The 22,770-nt window shown below is 35.3% G+C and overlaps 1 protein-coding gene across 3 annotated transcripts in view; it reads right to left on the minus strand.

The window, feature by feature from the left end:
- TRAPPC9 (trafficking protein particle complex subunit 9) overlaps positions 1 to 22,770 on the minus strand; it is a 454,651-nt gene that overhangs the window by 353,016 nt on the left and 78,865 nt on the right. For all 3 annotated transcript variants that reach the window (XM_062570665.1, XM_062570666.1, XM_062570664.1), the window contains 3 exons: positions 21,149 to 21,312; positions 14,168 to 14,320; positions 3,467 to 3,591 (listed from right to left, as the gene is read on the minus strand). In XM_062570665.1, the coding sequence (XP_062426649.1) occupies positions 3,467 to 3,591; positions 14,168 to 14,320; positions 21,149 to 21,312 (442 nt within the window). The remainder of the gene's footprint in view (positions 1 to 3,466; positions 3,592 to 14,167; positions 14,321 to 21,148; positions 21,313 to 22,770) is intronic.

The following is a 22,770-nucleotide window of genomic DNA, read 5'->3' on the forward strand; positions in this document are numbered from 1 at the left end:
AGGAGTGTATCCAAATATAATATTATACTGTGATATTCTTTTCAGCTTCAGGGGCTTTATCATGAGGTCAGAAAGCAACTTTTATACTGAATTTATGAGATCATTATAACAACAGTCATTTCCAAAAGCCAGCGACTGGTTTATCAGAAGACAGCCTGTAGCAAAATTGAAATTGTGGACTGCAGGGAAGTTCAACCGCAATACCGGCAATATTCAGTGTTCCAGCACTCTGAAGCACAAAAATTGTAAGTAAAACAAGTTTGCAGGGAAGGCTTAAGCACCAATGCTTCTAAGTATCTAAACAAGGACATTTCAGAAACAGTAACAGGAGTAATACTGATTTATATCAATTTTCATTTGCAAAGATTCATCTTACTTTTTAAGACTAGCTTCTGCACATTTAGGATGGAAAAGTAACTACTTATCCTGAAAATTCATGACAGACACCTATTGCTAGGTCATAAATGACAGCAGAGCATTTTCACACCTTGTTTAAGATTTCACAGGTTTAAGGTTTCACAACAAATGTTTAAGGTTTATCTTGTTTCTTAACTTAAAAACTCCCACTTGCTTCTCGTATTAGTCCTTGTCAAACCACTTTAATTAACTTGACTGTTACAAGGCAAACCTTAAAATATAATCAAGCAGTCACCAAAGGCACTGTGCAGGGCACCAGCAATAGCCCACATGTCCAGACTGTTCTGCAGCAACAGAAGGAAATTGAAATCTCTTCTAAGGGAGTTCTGGGTCATTCAAAAAGATTCATAAATATCACATGTTTTTCAGATTCAGGGTCAAAGGGAACATTGGATCATCTCTGTTATATATCCCAGGTCGCTACACTTCAGACAGCAATGTTCCTTCTGTGCAAAAGCCTTTACATCTGTCCACAAACATAGATTCATATATTCTGAAAAATAGGCAGTAAATATTCTGAAAAAATGCAGCAAATCCAGCAGAAGCCAGCCAAGAAAACTAGACCATAACACATTTTGATTGTATCTTTAATGGCTAATTGACTCAATTATTCACAATTACTGCCTGATTCTTTAACTGGAATTTGTATGGCTTTAAGTTGCTGGTTCTTGTCAGTTGTTTTTCTACTAAAGAGCCCTGTCAAAGTAAGCAGACAGAAGTAGCAGACAGAAGTAAACAGACAGTAATAAACAGCAGTAGTAGACAGCGCCAGAAAAAGCTGGATATAACACCTGATTGCAGAATGACTACAAGTCAAATGTAACATAGTCATCTAAAGACAAACGCGATCAATTGAATTATGACAGGTAATTTCTTCTTGTCCTTTGGCCTGTACCATCTGCGTTTGTCCACACACACGTAGACTTCACTATGTAGAGAGTCTGGTGGATCTAAAAGTACTTCTAAGACACTCCAAGTAGGTCTGAACTTCATAGACATTTTTAATTCAACCAGATCAAAAGATTGATTTGTGGTTGTTTAATTAGTACAAACTGGGATACAACTATTACTTATAAATACAGTAACATGGTAAATACAAATGAAGGTTTTAAAAACAGAGATTTGTTAAAATTATATCAACTATGAGAGTAAGTGATCCTACAGATGGTGACACCCTCATTGCGGTTTTCTCTCTTTTTATCCAGAGCAGGCAAAGCTTATAGATCTCGGAAGAAACTCAATCATGCTTTTATTTGATCAATTTCCATTGCAAATTCGTGATCTGGATTTCATAATTTAAGTAACTAGAAACATAATTTTGTAGGCTGCCTGCACAGCTTTATTTTGTTGGATGTTTGACACCCTGAGTTATATTTTCCTGCTGATTCTCTATAGATTTTCTCTACCTAACATACTTCACCAAAAATTGATGTTAGTGATTAAGCTGATTTTAGAATCAATGTCAAACACAGCAAAGTGTTAATTCCAATCATGCTATGGTAGCTGTGTAACAGTCATATAAGTCAGGCTCAATACACAGATAAAACGTGTGTTTTCCACTGAATATGGTTTTGACCACCTTCATGGTGCTTTCATCACAAAACATCAATTAATTAAATCAAAATGCACCCCACAAACCTAACAGTGGAATCAAATGTGCCTGTGTTTCCACCAGGCAGCTTCGCTGTACACTGCTGAAAACACAAGTTCTTGCTCTAAAGCTCTCCGATATCCCTGTAATACCATCACAGAGATTACTGCGAGCTTGTATTTCTGCGGTTGCCAGGGAACTGTCTGACAAGCAAAAAGTGCTCAAAAGGATTTTTTTTCAATGTATTTCGTGCACTGAGAGTCTACATTCTTGGAATTTTACTCCAATTTCAAAATAACATTCCCCTTGCTTCCACAATATCAAAACTTTTCTATAGGACAGAAATTCTAGTTTCCATACATTTCTAAATTTAATTAAAAATCAATGATGACCACTTTACTACTGTGCATCCCGAATTTTTTCTCAATCATGCTGATTTATGTTGACGAGCAATTGGGAAATACCTTGCTATGCAAGACCAGGAAAAGCTTCGCTAGTATTTTATCATCTCTCAGATGCTCACTATCACCACCATTTTTGTACTGTAGAAATGAATGATGACGAATTAGCAGTACTCATGGCCCAAAAGAAACAAATTTATAAATTAAACACCTTCATCTGTTTATCAGAGTTGTAAACAACCTTACAGTAATGAAAGTAAGTTCACATGTAAAGTGAGATACAGCAAAAGACACAAAGCTACCGTTCATGTCTCAGCCAAAGATATGCTGAGCAAAATATTTCAGTATGCAATATAACACTCAAGTTAAATTCTGGTGGAACAAATTAATGCACAACACAGATCCATAAAGGAAATCTATCAAATATTTAACAGCATGCACAACATTTTCCAAAAATATGGAAGACAAATGTTACATTTTTGACAAGCTTTGTTATTTTAACCTTAAATTATATCTTCTGCAAATCTGACCAGCATAAAGTTCTTATTTCCCTGCTCGAAATAAAAAGTTTACATCTTCAACAGCTCAGACCTTCACCAGAAAAACAAACAGCAGCTTATTTGGCGCTCTCAATTATTCCACTGTATTACTTACATGAATACTTCTGAAAGGTTTACTACTCCAGGTGTGAAGATAAGACTTAGATCCCCAAATGTTCTTAAGGTACAACTCCTTCACTACATTTTAATATAAGAAAGCCAACAATTTCTAAAGCAGCACTTCCCTACTGAGGATATAGTATCAGAAAACAGCATGACGAGAAGCCCCGACAGTTCCCTGGCTACACCCTACTGATGACCAGCGCGCCCTGCTCCTGGGTTACTTTTTCATTAGTTTTAACATAACAATCCAAACACAGGATATCAAACTTTCCTACAAAAACAAAAAAGGAAATACATATTGAGGAAAAGACTCCTTTAAATTTAACCACAAACCAAACCATAGTGCAGTACAATAAAAAACAAATCCTTTACTTGTTTTGGTGCCACTTAGTTACCTTCACGTGACTGAAGTCGCCAGCTTTGCTGCCTTCTTGCGGATTAATAGGTTTAGTCTCTACTCGTGGTTTGACAACCTGTCGGAAAGGACTGGAAAGTGGAAGTCCACTAACACTGATTCCATCTAGAAAAAGAATAAATTAGATCAGTTTACTTTTTCCTTTCAAATACAATTTTTTATTCCAATAAATCTATACCTATTTTATCTAAGAGGGGAAAAATACTCCAAATGAAATATTAACACTTAAACAAAAAATAATTTTTAAAATTATTTTGCTATATTCTGCCCTAGAAGATTAATAAAATAAAAATATACTTAAAACTCAATGAAGTTCACAGGAAAAGAAAGAAATTGCATGTGAAATATCACAATATAGATTTCAAGGAGTCTATAATTTAAAGTTAGTTTTAATATTTACAATATTAAGGCAGAATAGAGAAGGATACAAGCTTGTGCTTTGCCATGACAGTGACCAGAGCAACTACTTAATATCTTTAACAAAACTTAATATCAAGTCTGAGAAATCCTTTTTCAGCTAAGTATTTTAAAAATACAAGAGAGAGATACGGTGCTTTGTACTATCTACTGATATAAAAATATATATAACATGTTATGCAGAACAAATGTATAATGGGAATTAAACTTCAGATTGCAGTACCCAACAAAACCTAGAAGAAATGCATCTTCTTAGAGTTTGGTATTTTCTATCAGTCTATGTATTGGCATATAGTACATAAATAAAAGAGAATATGTCAGCAGATTGGCATTGCTTACTACTGATAAACTGGTACAACTTACCAGTAAATGAATACAATGCAATGTATTTGATACCAAATGTACCAAAAGCCACACGTTCAGCACACACCATCAAAACATGGGAAAGTTACTGCTGAGTCAGAAAAGTCAGAGGAACAAGAAAACCAAAATAATGAAGTTTTAGCATACATTAAGAACCAGATACACAATTCAGAGTTTTAGATATAAATCAGAAGTCCGAAGAGGAACAGAATTTTGTTCCTTCATGTTGTGCAAAGCAGCTACCATGCACACACTGATCAAATACAGAGAAAATTTGATGCATTACAGCAAACACATACAACTAACCATAGGGGAAACAACATAATACATAAAAAAAAGAAATCATGAAAGAAGAAATCTTAAATTTTGCGTATGAGTTTGAAAGTAACACAGTTTTCAAGTTTTCTAGTGATTTACCTATTACCAATTTTTGGTGAATTATTTTATCTGATTTAATTGCAAACAAAAACATTGGAGATCTGCTACAGTTCCTCTGAAAAAAAAATTCAGAATAAGATCTTAATAAACTCTTTTTGCTAAAAATATATAAAAGTTTACAAAAATCAACAAATTTGGCTTTATTTCAAAGTTTCTAGTTCTTTTTTAAGGCAAAAATTTAGACTCCAAATATTTATACACATTACTCTCTTAAAAACTACTTGATCAGAAAAATGAAAAAGTTCCATTAGTGTCACTAAGATATTCTAATATTTCCCCTTTGGGAATGACCCTCATTGAATTATATTTGCTTTACTATGTTGCAATTACATGGATGACCGCAAATCTGGATCTAAATGCAGATGTGTTCCTCAAAAGTTGAAACCAGAAGAAAAAGATGGAGAATGTAATTTTTTTGCACGATTGAAGTCCTTCTTCACCAGTATCTCAATATGAAAACAAAGGATATTTCTCATATTCCTTTACTTCCTACTTCCTCCCATAACTAGCTAAGTTGTTTTAAAATGTGTCTTCATTCAACCTTAAAGATACAGCACTATGAATACCAACAAATTTGAAGATGCTCATTCAGGAGACCTAGGAATGAAAAATCTTCTAAGTTAATAGGTGATTATCATAAGCAAAAAAAAAACCCCTCAAAAAACAAAACAAACAAAAAACCCCAAAAAACTGGGAAAAAAGGAAAAGAAAAGAAAGATTAACATTTCTCAGTCATTTCCATCACAAAATGCCATCAACAGCATCAGCTCAATCAGCTCAGAGCATTAAGAGCTCTTTAAAAGGTCAATCACCCTTACAGAGTCCAACGAAAGATGGATTCGCAGGCACTGACCTGCTGCACTTGGGCAAAGCCTGGCCTGGTGTGCTATATTGATTTAAAGGAAGAAAAAATGATTTTGATGATTTTGGTGACCTTCGCACAGAGGCAAAAGGATTATTACCTAAACCAAAAATATATCATTTTTTGCATTGAGTGCCTGAAAATTGCCTTTTCCCCTCAACCCACAACTTTCACATTTATATTTAATGTTCATTAGAGGCAACAAGTTTTTGCATGACAGTTAAGATAACCTTTGCCACAACTAGTGTTTTGGTGCGTGGTTTTGAAGCAAATCTCCTAATCATCCACGCTTCCTTGGGCTTGCAGAGCAATTTGGGTGCATGCAAACTGAACTCCATTTGCAGTAAACAAAACAAAATCAAGGGCTTCAATCTCGGAGAAGAGAAAACAAATTACAACCTCTAAAGGGTGCGAACTGATATTAACGAAAACGGATTTATTAGCCTAAGATTTAAGGCAACAACACAATATAAAGTTCAAGTAAACTTGAATATATTGGACATATAGCTAATAGCATTGTAATATTATTATCTTCTAAAAACCCATCCTATGTTCCTTTTCTTAGAAAAAAATATAGATTCAAGCTTCTTATTTTATTTTTTAATTTCTAAATTACACCTCAAGGCAAAAAGATGTATGATATTAAAAAGTACGTTATTTCTGCTTCAGGCTAAGAGAAAAGTCTAAGGTAATCAATACAGTATTTGAAACTTTCTGTTTAAAGATACTGGCCCTCAAAAGATGCTTATAGCACATTTGTCCAGGACCAAGCACTTTGTTGTACTTTAAATGACTTATCTATTCTTTTAAAAGCAGCTGTAGATTGCCAAATTCGGTGATTAAAGAAGAAAAAAGGTAATTGAGAAATTATGAGATTCTGGGTGAAGCAACTCACAAGAAGTTTTAAATTATTCCACATGTACATTAATATGAGCTTTCATAGTGTAAATACAGTTTATTTCCTTTCGAGGAGTTTGGAGCTTTGAAGACAATTCCTCCGTCACAGCTTTGTTTCAATAATCCGCAACGTCAAATAGACGGCTTGAGCAGCCTTTCACTATAAAAAGAACAGTTGTCTTTCTGCTCTGTCCAGAAATCTTTCTAATTTCTGCAATGGTAATTTCTAATTACCATTTCCATGGTAACAGCACATGACCAACAGTTTTTCCACGGTAGCTGAAATAAACCAACTTGCTTTTTCAACATCGCAGTTGTTTCTGTCATAACAAAGCAAATCTCTTACAGGCGTTTCCTCGCTCCTCTCAAATGTTAAGTAAATTGTCAATTTAACTTCATTAGCCACTTTCACGCTACACTACACAAAAGAATCCCACACAACTTCATAGGCGAATGAGCAAAATTTTACTAATGCCGTTAAACTTGTAGGTTCACAAACCAGCGACTGAAGCACTGAGAGAAAAAGGTGCCGTAAAACTTTGCCCACGCTGTTCGACTCCAGCTCTTCTTGGCCCCACCGGCTGCAATGCCGTTTTGTACAATGATCACCGGCCTGATCCAGATGACAAAAATACATGCATTTTTAGAAAAGATGCATCAGCGCAACCGAGGCAGCTGCAAAATCTGTAGCTAGGAAACTCTTGAACAAGCTTATCACTGAAACCAAAAAGTCCTAAAGAGACTTTGGACCTAGAGAGTCCAAAGACGCTCTACAGGTAACTGGTAATATGTTACATGAGATGCAAAACAGTGCAAGATTTTAGGTTAAATTTCACCTTTGCAGAAGAAATACTTACTATCAAACAGCAGGACCAATTCACCTATTGCTCTTTTCTAAAAATACAAGAAAAATACTTAATATTAAAAACTATCAAAACCCTACAGCAACTTCTTTCTTACACGAGTGCTTTCACTGTTTGATACAGTAAGCAAACACATCTGCCAGAATTTTTCAAAAATATGCAACTTTAGCATGAAATATCATTCCTAAAAACTAAATGCTCATTCAATCCATTTGCTTATTTTGTCAATCAAAGGGAAAACATTCCCCATCTTCATTGCTCGATAGAAATTTCAGAATATAAAGCCTATTGATAGGCAATTTTTCTCAACAATACTGTAACAGTTTCAAAGTACTTTTGGGTGTAGAAAAAGGGCCAGATCAGTTCAAGACCAGAGACAAAGTACACTTCCTGAACAGGAACGTGTTTTTCTACAGAATAGAATAGAATAGAATAGAATCTTGTATTCTGCTTAAGGGAGGCAGAATCTGAGGAACTCCTGTCTCCTGCTACAAAGAGGGGAACAGCACAGAAACAGAGAGTAAAACACTGCCCCAGAACAGAAGAAAACAAACAAGAACCACCAATAGTGATGAGCATGTAACAACCTATAGTTACATATTTGTAGTGTACACTAATGTTGTATTTTCCAGCTCAGTTAAACTGGAATTTTTTTTCCTCATTATTATTTCCTCATGGCATGTAGTGGAATGAGCAGCTCTTCACAACTTCATTACATCAGAAGAAGATAATAATAACATTTAATCATATCAAGCAGTCAATTAAGGGTTCCTTCCTGATGATGATGAACTACCTAAACTAGTATTGGGAAGGTAAACTTAGAACAAGGAAGAACACCAAAAAAGGGAGCAAAGAAAGTGTAAAGAAATTCATAATCATAGACTGGAGACTACTTAGGCACACTCCATTAGGCACCAGAATAAAGCACCTCAGCAAGGAAGAAGCATAACAGAACATTTAACAGGATGATGGCACAATTAGCCCATATGTTCCATTAATAAACTTATTACTGCTTGCCTCATATCTGTCCTACCTATTTGTGTTGCAAAGATTTGGAGCCTGCACTACTTCTCCTGACATTTGTATAGCGGCTAGTACAACTGATACCGGCTAAAGTCTTATGGCTCTTATACACTGTAAAAATAAGAAAAAATTTCAATCAGCCAACTTATGAGGCAAGTTAGATAGATTAAATCGCAGTTGGAAGAGCAAAAGGCTTCTTATCTTTGGTAATCACTAAGCTGACACTTAAAAAATCTATAAGGACAATTCTTAAAAAATTAAAAATATATTTTTAAGCAATATGATGATGAATTTATGAAGGAGATGCAAAGTATATGTAGTCAGAAGAAAAAAAGAAAATTCTGTTCCTCAGATTAACAATGCAACCAAAATAAAAACTAGGAAGACTGTCAAGACTACATTCAAGTTCAAAACCAGATTTTTCTAACAATGATATATCTTGTCTATAGGCTATATAAGCATAGGAATACTCTAAGTGGTTATACACTAACTATGAAACTGAAGCATTTCATTTAAGCAGAAAAGCAACACAGTAAGTACAAAACAGACAATGGTCATGTATAGCAATATTAAAAATATTCAAGTTCAGTGCTTTCAGAAACATGCCATTACCTCTCTGCAGCTTCCCCAGGGAAGGCTAGGAGAGACCCCAAGCACAGTTTCGCTTCTCTGGCAGCATGTGACTGAATGTTTTCTTTGGTGAGTTTATGAATTTAAATATCCTTGCATCTGTCTTTAGGTTCCCTATACACTGAACGAACCCTAACATTTTTATGTAATGAAGAACTCATTATAGATTTATTCATTTACTTTGGAAACATTATCCGTATATAATATAAGCTTTTTTTTTTTTTTTTTTTTTTTTACTAATGATTATTTCCTCTATGAAGTTACCATTTATAATGCAATCTAAAAGGAGCAAATTTGTCCTATTTAGTACAGGGGAGCCACTGGGATTTCAGAAATTAAGTTGTAATGCCTGGGAAGGATAATTCATCAGCACAGCGTGAGCATCTAGTTCATCTCTTTGAATTAACAGGTGAGAGAGACCTTTAATGCTGAAGCTCCTTAAGTCTGGCTATACCAAGCAGATACAGTGCTTCCTCCGATCTTGCCCAGTGCAACCTTAAAATCAAATCAAATCCATGAACTAACTTTCCTGAGCAGAGAACCAAGACTGTATGGAGAAAGACTGTCTCAATTTGGGTACAAAAGACTCAAAACTTCACTAACATTTGCAGTCTGTGTCAATGCAAATTTTACCATTTTTAAAATGATATTCTGTCACAGATAAAAGTTTAATACAGCCCTAGATCTTCTGAATACAAATTTTAAAGCAGTCTAAAATGCTAAACAATTCCATTATCTTAATCAAATCCAGTAGCATTTTAATATTTGTAGTTGGTGACACTAGATAAAATATATGCCCTAGAATTCCCCCAAAAATGTTCACAATGACCACATTCAGCTTCGGCCACAGCACTATAATCTAGCTTTAAATATTCACCAAATGCATATGGAAGTTAGTATTCTGAGAGAGATCATATGTAATGGAGGATTTTAATCTCAGGGATGACTATCTACAAGGCACATTTCTTGATATTCTCAAAGATGTAATCTCAAAAAAAAATTGCCTCTAATTTCTTCTAATGTCATAAAGAGTTCACAACCTAAGCAGGGCACAAGGTTGTATTAGCGTGAAAAAAAAGGTTAAAAAAAGCAACAGAAGTTTACATTTCCAACATCCCAGCACAACAGGAAGCGGATACAGAGGGCTGGTACCGAAGTCCTTTCAGCTCTCCTTGTACCACATCTTTTCACATCCACCTTTCCCCAATAACAGACTGTAAAGCTAGAGTCAAGCACCAGATTTGAGCGAGTGCTTGTGAAAGAAAGATCTGGTTATACTTCAGTTTCTATTTACAGAAAGGTTAAATTGCCTTCTCAAATCATATTGTTATCATAACCGATCCAAAACACGGAAAAATATAAGAGAGATTTAACCTTTCTCACTGCTACGCACTTGCCTTTTCCACAGTAAAGCTTTCACGGCCCCCGACCTGCATTACCTTGCCTCTGCCCAGCTGAGCACGCGCATGGACACAGATTCACCGGCACTTCACAATTCTGCTCATCTGAACACAGCTACATGCCTGTATCAATTTTAACGACAGGGCTTGAATTTTGCTGTCCATTAAGCACCTTTGAGAATTTCAACGTTTACCTCTTGAGGCAGTCTACACATATAATTTTAACGCTGAGGTTCTTGCATGCAAAGACTAAAAACTGTTCTTAGTCACTCTGAATAAATGGTAGATGTCAGACACACCTAGCAGTCCCCCAAAGGCACTGCTGTCATTCAATCATGCTCGTTCTCAGCCAGAAAACCTTTGGTTACAAAGTTTTGGACATGAAAGAGGAAAATTGCATAGAATTAGAAAGGAAGGTTAAGCTAAATCAGTTAAATCCAGTTTCAAACCGGACGCACAAAGAGATTTCTCATTCTGGGAGAAAAAAAATAGAAGTCATCAGACCTGCTGACAGATTGAGAAATGACTGCAGTATTTTTTATATGAATATTACGCACACTTATTTCCCTAAACTGTACTGCTGTCTGCCTGAGCACAGAGATAGGGCAAAGGAGACAGAAAGCTGGTAATTTAAAAAAACAAAAAATACATGAGAATGTCGTAAGTTAACCAAAAAAAAAAGGGGGGGGGGGAGAAAAAAAAAGGGAAAAAAAAGAAACATTTTTCAGATACAACAGGCAGAGAGTCAGCAAGCATGTGGACAAGAAAGATCTGACTGATTCACTTTGGGCAAAGTTTTTCTCTGAAGGCTTTTAAATGCCCTCTCTAAAGCCCCAAGAGGGAAGGTCTTTACATAGGTAAGTAAGTGGTTATCACATTCACCCACGCAATCTGAAAAAAAGCAACAAAGCATAAATTATGCTCTTAACATACCTAGGGCAGCAAGGATAAAGGGCGACTTTGGGGACTGCAGAGGACCTTTGTGAGATTTAATGGTTGGTCAATACAATGTCAAATAAAATTCAGTATAAATTAATGAGAAAAAAACAATCCTAAACTCACATGTGAAACGATGGGCTCTCAGTGGAAAATTACCAATCAGGAGCAAGACCTTGGAGGTACGGTTCATAGTCTCACAAAACTACCAACTCCATGCTCAGCAATGGCCAAAATAGTAAATTTTAAGTTGTGCATTATTGGAAAGTAACACAGAACAAAACAAGGAATATCTTTAGGTCACTGCAGAAATCCGTAGTCATCCACCTCTCCAGGACTGCGTATTGCCTCTCTCAAGGATATAAAATGTAAAAAAGATTGAAAAGGGACAAGAAGGCTGATCAAATGTCCCTGCTACACAAACAGTTCCTTACAACTAGGCTGCTAAGCAATCTGCAGCCCATAAGCAAGACACCTGTACAGGTAATATGAGACATACAAAACCACGAGGGTAGGTTAGAGGTGTAGACGAGTTTTTAGCCGTTTTTTTGCAACACAACAGGTAAAGGGGCGTTAGACTCAAAGCTGATGACAAACACAATTTAGTTGTGGATCTTCTTGTCTCAGGATGTTATGAAGGGCTCAAGAGTGAGACTGGAAAATTTTATGAAAGAGAAAACCATGGAGAATGACTAACTACAGAGAAATCGTGTCAGGCTCAGGAAGTTCCTGAGCTGCCGCAGCTGGAGTGCACACGCAGGAAAGGAGAGCAGCACGTACGCTCCTGACCTCCCCTCCATTCTCCCCTAGACATCTGATCTCAGCCACTGTTACAGCCCGGATACTGCGCTCCATGGACATTCGATCTGATCCTGTACAGTCACTTGTGTATTTTGGCTTCCTTTAATCTAAAGGGACATCTAACATTTTTCTTTAGCAGACAGTACACATCAACATGAAAAAATTACATCAGCAATTCTGACTAATGACTAAATTTACTTTCCAGTTGAATAACTATCATCAGAAATATCTGTAATTTAACCTTTCTGTGCTATGTTGCAATCACAAACAGCGTAAAAGGAAGCAATTTTAGCATCAAATGAAAACAGATCAAAATAACAGACACCCTACTTAGGACATTATTTTTAAAAGACAAAAGTATTCTGATTATTATTGCAAATCTGGTCTTTGAAGAAAAAGGTCCCATAACTATAATATAATTAAAAGTCATGTCATAGCAGCCATTGGCTTTTCCATCTGTTCACATTAGGATTTTAACCTACTTCTTTAGAAAGTACTAGATACTTGTGAAATGCTTGTGAAATTCTAAATCTACGTAGAAAAGTTATACAAACAGCTAAAAAAGGCAATGTACATAGCATTTGTATTAATACTTTCAAAGTACACATAGGACACGTCATCCAATGATACCAGCAAACAGATCTGCCTCCCCTCATTCTGGGGGACAAATTCATGTAATTTGGAATTACCAAATGGCTTCCTGTCAAGGGCATTTCTCAAAGCCTCAGTTTCTTAACATCTGTGTTTTTATAACAATATCAAGGCATCTTCCTCCCCCCATCACAGCTTTTCAAAAAAGTTCTAACCATTAAGTTCAGGAGAAGAAGTTAAAAAAAAAATAAAATCTGTATTTTTAGTTTAAAATTAGAAAAAAACCTCTATGCTTCAAAGCCAGTCTCAAGCTTTCCTTCTCACCTTTACTGCTGAATCTTTTCAAAAATCTATAGCATAATAATAATTGAGAAATAGAGTCCTTCAAAATAAGGTTTACTGCAGTAAAACTGTGACTATTGTGCAGTTCAGAAGCCCTAAAATATTTTGCTAATCTATGTATTTTACCCCAGGAAAGTTTAAAAAATAAGAAGTCTTTTAATCTTTATCCACAATTAATATAATTTCAGCCTATATGACTTTGCAAGATAATTCACAGAATTCGGTCCTATTCACTTTGAATAAGCTATGCGCATAATTGCTTGGTCTACTTTTCCACACTGCAACTTTTTTAATTTTAGAAATTAATTATATCAATTATGCATACCTGCAATTAGATCCTGGGAAAGAATCCAAATTATAATTATGATATGTTTTTATTTATTAAAATACAAGAATATCTTGGGTTTTGCAGTTAATTCAATCTGTGTAACCAAATCTGCCAGCTGAAAAAATATGAAGAACTAAAATATACAGACTACAGCAAATACTCTGTAAGATTTTATATTCTAACAAAGAAGAAATCCTTAGCATAAGTATCTGATACTTCTAATTCTGGATAATTCTGGTGCAAGCAAGTATTGTTCTTTTTTCGATTCAAAAGAAATTATGACTTCAGCCAAATGAAACTTTTTATACATTATAAATATTAGGGGAACTATGTTCTGTGTTTCAGTGTGTCAATTCTGGCAAAATGCTGGAAGTCAGCCGTAATTAAGAATTCTATAATATTAGATAATTGAATCATTGATTTAATAGTCATTTCTCTTTGAAAACACCCACTGATGTTTACAAAATTTATTTTTTCTTTGTTTTCATAAGATAAAGATACCACAAAGAGGCATGTTAAAAATGATCTCTCTGTCAAGAAAGATTTAAGGGCAACATCTCACAATGAAAAAGTTTGGCCAAACTCTCATATCCAAAGCCATCACGAGAATTCAGTCTTCTAGCAATACATTTGACTGAAGATCTATGTCTTTACATTAAAAGATACAAGTAAGAAAACATATAGTCCCATCATGCACCATATTTAAAACAGAACACCATGACAAGTTGATGTAGCTGCTTTTCAGAAGTAAATACAATACTCCTAACCAAGAAGAAATTGAAAAACTTACCATCATTCAGATCTTGTAGAAGGTTTTCTTGGCAGGAAAAGTCCAGCTTCACTTTAATATTTACAGTAAATGTTGCAATCTTCCCAGGTTTTAGAGGAAATTGGGAGAGGGTATCTTCTAGATTCCAACTCAAGAAGTCACCATACAACTTCTCTATATTTAAAAAATAAGCAAATATTCCATGAGCATAACAACTTTGTTAATATTTTTCGTTACTGTTACACCAACTATTAACTGATCTGTCATTTTCTGTTTAAATTCTAAAGCATTTAGATTTAACTCATTAAAAACAAATACAACATTAGCAAGACATAAGCGGTTACTGACATTCGAAACCATGAAGCTGAAAATATCAATTTAACTCAACAACACTACCAGAAGAAAATGTGCGACAATGTGCAGCATGAAATACGCATACTCCGAACACTCAAGAATATAGCTTTATGGGGAACTAGAAGTTTGTATGGTTCTGAATGATACAGTCTCTTGATCAGGAGATGAATGCAAACACCATCTCATCAAAACATTACACCGAATAAAAGGCAGTTAAAATTCTGACATAGCTGCAACACCATTACGTAGTTACTTATTGAGCTCAGGAGAAAATTAGGAAGACTATTCCCTTTCACGTTTCTATTAAAACAAAGTTCCTTCTCAAAACTGAGATGCAGAAAGATGTATACTAGATCCAAACATTAAGGATGATGCCAGACAGGATGAGTTGCATTAAAAGATATTTGTGTCATAAATTAATTAGTATTGCTCCACATGAAAAATGTCAGCTGTCATTATTAGTTGCTTTCTGCTACATCTGAAGTGTCAAAAAATACATTGAGGAAAATTTATTGCTCATGAATACATTGAGATACTCTCTCCAGTTACTCAATCTCTTTAGTACTCCAATAACATTAAAAAGGTCTAGTTTGAAATAAGGAAGAGCAGAGAACGGTCCACTTCAGGAAAAAAGAATGTTGTGTTAGTTATGTGCTATTTCAAACTTGAAGTACATCAAAAACTAAACATTTAAAACTAAGCATTTAAGTACCTTCAGCAAAAGCCATCAGTGATATTCTATTAATTTCACGTAAGAGAAAGTTTAAAAATGTTTAGACTGAAAAAAACAGGTTGTTAAACACTAGAATGATACAGTAACACAGCACTTTTTGCAGAATTATTATTTCAGACACTAAATAGACCCAAGAAATATTTGCTACTATCTTATTTCTTTAATGTACTTCTTGAATGATCCTGGGCAAAAAATCACTTAAAAAAAAATCACTTAATCTCTCAGTGCTTCACTTTTAATCCATAAATTCATTAGTATTTGCAAGAATGTACAATGATGAGCACTGTAGAAGTCTATTAATACATGAAGTAAACGTGTTGTTTAGACTGCAAGCATCTATAGATATTTATTAATTCATAACAATACATACTGTTGTAAAGTATACTAAAGGATTCTTCTAAAGGTTCATTTAATCACAATTTGAACACTGCTTTGCATAAATTGGCAATAGCAAAGCCCCAGATGCCATCTTGACTTCATACCAGCCTACTGTACCGTTTATTAGCATTTCTGAAGCTTGCATAAAACTTCATCTAAGCTCTATGTGCAGATGGGGCAGCAGGATTGCTCAACAAATATAAACAAGAATTAAGAATTTTAAAAAGAAAACAATTAGAATTCCTGCTCAAAATTTGTTAATTTGCCCAGAAACAACTGCATTGACAAAAAAGAGAAACAAGTAAACAATTTCCCATTTAATTTCTGTTAAATGATAACTGCATTTCCTGAGGAATATCGTTCTCACAGACAATTGTTGCCTTGTTATTCCTCACTTCAAATCGATACAATGGATTTCTCTGTAAGAATCAAGATGAGGTAAAAATAAAAATTCCTGCAAATAATTCTGTTTCACTGTAGTCATCTCCACCTCCCCTACTGACTCTGCTGTGACCACAGCATTCTGATTTTCTTTTGTTTTCAAGAAAAGAAGAAGGAAGTTTAACTAGTACAGCAATATCTATCCCTTTTTCCTAATGCATTAAGACGTAGTAGGCTAAAGGGATTATTCTTCCTCAGTGCAGGCAAAGAGGAATGACATATGACAAACACTGGAGAGTAAGTCCAATTTGAAGAATAAATTGTTTCCAAAATGTAATGTCATCAAGTGAGAGATTTATTTGAAGACACTACAACTGAAAAGACTGCCTGAGTGAGAACAACAAATGTCATGTAGGAGCCTACCCACAATCTAACTTAGGTTCACTCTTAACAGAATTTGGGGTCTGTAAAACACATCAGCTCTTTGCACAAACCAACTCCATAGAATCGTTGATATTTTGAGATCACAAGAACTATCCCTCACTTCTTTTCAAACTTAGGATCCCAAGTAGATCTGTTTCATTGCTATTTCTCTTTTCAAAGGGTTCATTTTCCTAATTATCTCTCTTTCAAAAGACACACAAATGGTATATATCAGGGTAGATATAGCTATAAAATTCTTTTTTGAAATTATTTAACTTTTTATTGGCACTTAGATAAACAATAATGTTTAAGCCATTATGACGAGTCATAACTAAGTATTTTTCCCTCCCCACCACCACAAGTGCACATGCTATGTACAATAAGCCATAACATGCCCACCTACCATTTTGTTCAAAATTACGTGCTTTTAAAATAACCAGTTGACAAACAAAACCACATAAAATGAGAAATCTAAGAGCTGCTTAACTTAAATATGAACAAATTCAAATTACACTAGCAATGTGTATTTCATATTTTGTACATTAGAGTACTAATATTTCAATTGCATAGATGATAAAGGTGTAGAATTTATGGACTACCAAGATTGTAATTTTCTTTTTGTCTTCATAAGATATCTTATATAACAACAGTGTAGTCAAAGTCATTTCTTTAATAACAGCATTAAATTGCTTTGCAAGTTAAATTCACCACTTGATCAGCTGCATTTCCAGACATTTCTTGACCAGATTTCAAATTCATTTAGGAAAGTAATAATGTCAATGGCAAGGAACTCAAAAGGACCTCACAAAACCAAGCAAGTACGCAAGAAGATCAACTTTAATATACATAAAGGTAAAGTAATGTAGCTAAGAAAAAAAATCTGAGGATTTTTTAAAGGAAAAATATGCCTAAATTATGCTGCACATGGAAGCAGCAGTTACAGAAAGAAACTGTGGAGTCACCATTGACAGTCCGCTGGAATCACCAGCGCAGCATGCAGCAGCAGCTGAGAAAAAAAAAAAAAAAACATGTTGGTCATCATTAGGAAAGATACTGAGAACTACACAAGGTGGGTGTAAAACCTTGGCGCATTCATGTCATAAATGGTGCTCACAGTTCTGGTCTCTGCACTGCAAGGAGCACATACTGGAGTTAGAGAAGGGCAATCAAATTTATCAAGGAGGGGAAGCAGCTGCCATGTGAGAAGCAATTAAAACATGTCAGGACCCTTCAGTCATGGCTCAGGTTTACAAAATCACAAGGTGGCACACAAGCTGAATGCAGAATCGTTATTCACTAAATCCCATGGTATGAGAGCTGGGAGCACTTTATGAAAACAGTAGATCAGATTGAAACAGAGACAGTACTTCTCTATCCAGCTGGAAGCAAACTTCTGAAAACTGTAGCTACAGGAGGCAGAAGCAGGCTGTATCATAGAAGCTTCAGAAGTTCATAGAATCATAGAATCATAAAAGGATTAGACAAATTAATGGTCCACAGCGTCCACAAAGGGCTACTAAGAAGGATTAGGTAAGGATGCTATGGATGCTGAGGAAGCACAACAGAAATAGACCCTAAAGCTGCCAGACTTGCATGCTCTCCCCAAATAGCATCCCCTAAAGCCACTGGGAATACCAGGCTAGATAGACTGTCAGCCCTAGGAGGGCATTTCTTAAGTTCTTGTGCCTTTTTCTTTCCGTGGGAGAATGCAACAGGATGCAACAGAATCCTCTATTAACTGCAACATTAAGCGTACATCAGCAGACAAAGCAAACAATGTAAAGCATCAGAGAAACTCTGTATAGGTTGTATAGCGTTCTGAATTTCTTAGGAGTATACATTTATATAGCAATCACAAGAAGACATAGAGATGTAGTTCAGCCTGGAAGCCCAGAGACTCTCTAACAGCATTATAGGCAATTTAATTAAAACACTTGAAGTGGAGAGGAAAAGGGTTTAAAAGGTAGAGGGGAAAAAGAAACAATATAGAATTTTTAAAAGAGACCGTATACAGCTGAACGGTGAATACTGGGTAGAACACGGCCAAAACAAATGCTGCTTCTCAAGCTGAATAGCTAAAAGAAACGGAATGGCAAGAGCATTTTCCAGCCAGTGCAGAGGGATAAGACCCAAAATATTCCACATGCTATTGCAACTCTGAACGCAACACACACACATGTACGTTGAATGTATATATGACCAGACACACCTGAAGACAGAAATCTGAAGTGTGTGAGAGAGCTGGAACTCTTCAGCCTGGAGAAGGGAAAGCTGAGGGGAGATCTTATCAATGCATATAAATATCTGAAGGGAGGCTCTAGAGGGCATGGAGCCGGACTCTTTTCAGTGCTGCTCAGCAACAGGACAAGAGGCAACAGGCACAAACTGAAACACAGGAAGTTCCGTCTGAACATGAGGAAAAACTTCTTTGCTCTGAGACTGCCAGAGCACTGGAACAGGTTGTCCAGAGAGGATGTGGAGTCTTTGTCCTTAGAGATATTCAAAACCTGTCTGGACACAAACCTGGGCAATGTGCTCTGGGTGACTCTGCTTGAGCAGGAGGTATGCACTAGATGATCTCCAGAGGTCCCTTCCAACCTTAACTATTTTTTGATTCTGTGATATTTCACTCTATTTGGCACTTGTTAGACCACACTTGGAATACTGTGTCCAGTTTTGGTCCCCAAAGAACAAGACAGACCCTGAAATACTGGTGGGCCACTAAAATTGTTAGAGGGTTGAAGAACTTAGTCTATGAAGGCCGACTGAAGGAACCGGGTTTGTTCAGTTCAGACAAGAGAGTGCTCAGGGGAAACCCCACCCCTCTCTAGCAGTATTGAAAAGCCGTTACAGACAAGACGTGTGTACTCTGCATACAAGGATGCATGGTGACCGGACAAGGGGCAGCGGGCACAAATTTTTTCAGGGGAAATTCTGTCTGGATATAAGAAAAAAATTCTTCACTGTGAGAAAAATGAAACATCGGAATAGGGTGCCTAGAGAAGTGACGGAATTTCCTTCTCTGGATATCTTCAAGGATCAACTTGACAGGACCCTGGATAACCTAATATAAAGTCTTGTTTTCAAAGGAAGGTTGGGTAAAATCACCTCCAGATGTCTCTTCCAATCCATACTTTTTATGATTCTATCATTCTCACAGCAGGCATTTTCCAATACATGTGATACGTAAACGTATTTTCTGGCGCTGGTACACTCTAACACAAACTTCATTCCTCACTTCTCAAAGCTTGGTCTCATTCCTGTTTTTCAGAAAAGGTGATTTGCGTTGCATGTTTTTAATACAGGTATGCCTATTTTTGCTAGCTATTCATAAGAACCTTTTTCTGATAAAGACAACTACTATCATGTTTAATAGCACCTAAAAGACTGTCAAATACACTAGGAGAGTTTATTATAAAGACTTTCTATATAGAGAGAACATGAAAGGATGAAGCAAAATTGAAGTTTTACTGAAGTCACAGTTGAATGTGTCAACTTTTCTCCTTTTTCTCCTCCTTCCATTTCTTAAAATATAGTTTTCAGTTATAATTATAACTGTTAATTGTGCTAGTTACAATCGTTGGAGAAATTTTTTTTCCAAAATTCTGAACCAAGTTTAACAACAAAGTGTTATGTACTAAGAGTCTCATTGACACCTTTGATACTGAGGCCCGTATTTTTCACTATTCAATACATGTTCTGTATTTGGTCTTTCCATTATATACATACAGCACTTAGCATATGAGGAGTACCTTGAAATTATTAAAATAAAACTAGAAACTCATTAAACTTTTCAGCTTTTAAAATCAGTCTTGCAAACAAGTCTTGGATAGAAAATCTATTCTTGGATGACTGACAACTCCTGTTCTCTTAAGTTAAGACAAGAAGATACTTTATTGAAAAAATAAATATATATAAATATAAATAATATACTCAAACTGAGCAAAAATCACCAGGTATCACTCTGGCACTGATAGAATAAAATCCTACCATAAAACATGCTATTTTCAGAGCACATAAAAATTATCTTGCTTTTCACTGGTAATTCTTCTGTTATTATCATTTTTATAACAATGCCTTACAGGACAAGCCAAAAATTACAAAAACACATCACAAAACAAAACTGAGCTTCACTCTACAGATTACATTTTAATGTTAATACACACAGAGTATCTTAGAAGAAATAAGTGAAAGCTGGAGGAGTATGTACTGTAACTCTTCTTTACCTTCAATTACTCTTTTAATCTTAATAATAATTTATTTTGTTCATTGCCTTGTTTTTTAATGTTTTATCCAACCTTTTCTTATTGTTATCTGAGTGAGAGAAGTAGGTTTATTTACTTCCACTCTCTCACCTACACATTAGCGTTAATGATAATTTATTTAATTAAGTAATCACAGTATTTAGGCATAAGGAGAAAATAATTTAGGTTCAAGATTCCTGCTTTTAATTATTTATGCCTTAGGATTTTTTTTAACTGACATTAAAATGAAATCTGAATTCCAAAAAGCTGGTGACCCTTCAACACACAAATGTTTCTATATTTTCTTTCATTTTCTTTCTATGTTTTCTTATACCCTCTTTTATTTCCATGTTTCTACAAATATAATCAAACTTAACAGTGATTACAATATTTATTCAAAACTGCCTCGATTTAAGCATATAGCAAGTAGTCCCCCTCTTATCAAAGAAAAAGCAATCATTATTTCTAAACATGTATCAGCATACATACCCTTAGTGTTGACTGTTTTTGCTGTGATCTCTAGTTTCTCCAAAGGTTCTGTTCCAATATTTTCTAACTTAATAATAAGCTCCTGGGTCTCTCCATTGTATAGCTGGACAGACACATTAGTGGAGATTTCATCCCCTGAAGAAGGCTGAAGCGTATGAGCAGACCTGCAGACAGCGATAAACACGTAAGCCAAATATTATGAAAAACATGTCAAAAGCTTGTTCAAGTTACTATATTCTATTAACCATTCTCTGAAGATTGACAAGCTACTGCTCTACAATCTTGCAAGATATTAGATATTACTTTCCATTCTAATTTTAGCTAGGACCATTTTTTTAGAGCTAGTGAAGACAAAAGTTAATATTATGCATAAGATAATTCACACTTCAAACAATATAAAATATGTATTTCTAACTATGAACGTTTATTATAAATTACAGCCAAAACCATAATAAATTTAATTATTTAAATAGTCCATTTAAATATTTAAATGCATTTATTAAAAGAATGTCCAGAGTTTGATTTTAAAATAACAAATGCGTTAAATCAGTCAATTTTTGAAATAGTAGATAAACATAGGCCTATGACAGCACCTGGATAAAGGAGAATTGAGCAATAACCTTGAACTTTGCCAGGAAGAAGTAAAATAAGAGCTTGGAGAGTGCAGTTTTAGTGGACAGCTGAGGGCATAAGCCTTATAGCAGTGGATCCTGGAAGAAAATCACTGAGTGAAAGATGAAACAGTGAATATAAATGAACTATTTAAGGAACCTGAATGAGGGAAGAAGAATTGCAGAACAAGACAGATGGGCAGACGTTCAATTTCTGACCGTATTTTTCATGCTATCGCAAAGTAGCCAGACAGGATCAAGGATACAAGGTCAAAAGCTATTGAGATTAATGACTGATAAATTTGTTGTCAACCCCCTGTTCAGTAACTTCTCTTGGCAGGTATTTTTGCTATCTGTCCTTTCTTAACTTACTACAAGATAAGCTCCTCCACAAACAAGTATCACAGCAGTCTTAGTCTTTTAGGAAGCGTCTTTGACAACAAATATATAAAACATGCATTTTTTTTTTTTGATCATTTAAAGCTTGCTGTGGTAAATCCTTGTCATTACTACACTCTGAAACAGGGGCAGAAATACAGGAGAGACAGTAGGAGAGGAAAGAGGGAATTTCTTTTTTCCCTCTGTACTGAGATAAGAATATCAAGGAATTGTGTACTAATAAATGAAAAGAATGGCTATTTTGACTGTATCAATGTATATATTAAACTTGAGTCCAAGCTAATTCATCTTACACATACTTTGCCGTAATAGAACTTCTTATACTGAGCACTGTCTCACCTCTCATCTGTCCAAGGATTGTAAACCCATAGCCCAATAATACAGTAAGCCACAGGCTTTGTTCTGAATTTGGAAGGCCTTGGGACTGAGGCTTTCCAGGCTGCCTTTCTCTCAATCAGTCTTGCCCTGCCTGTAACTTGGTTTAGACTTGGTTTAGTTGTAGCAGTGATTTTTCTTCTGACCAGCTGCCTATGCCTAATTTTGTTTTACTCTTCATCTTTCAATGGAGAAACCATAGTTTTATACAGACAGTAGTAACAAGTAGCAATTCTA

Source organism: Rhea pennata, chromosome 2 (assembly GCF_028389875.1).
Source record: "Rhea pennata isolate bPtePen1 chromosome 2, bPtePen1.pri, whole genome shotgun sequence".
In the NCBI taxonomy this organism is placed as follows: Eukaryota; Metazoa; Chordata; class Aves; order Rheiformes; family Rheidae; genus Rhea; species Rhea pennata.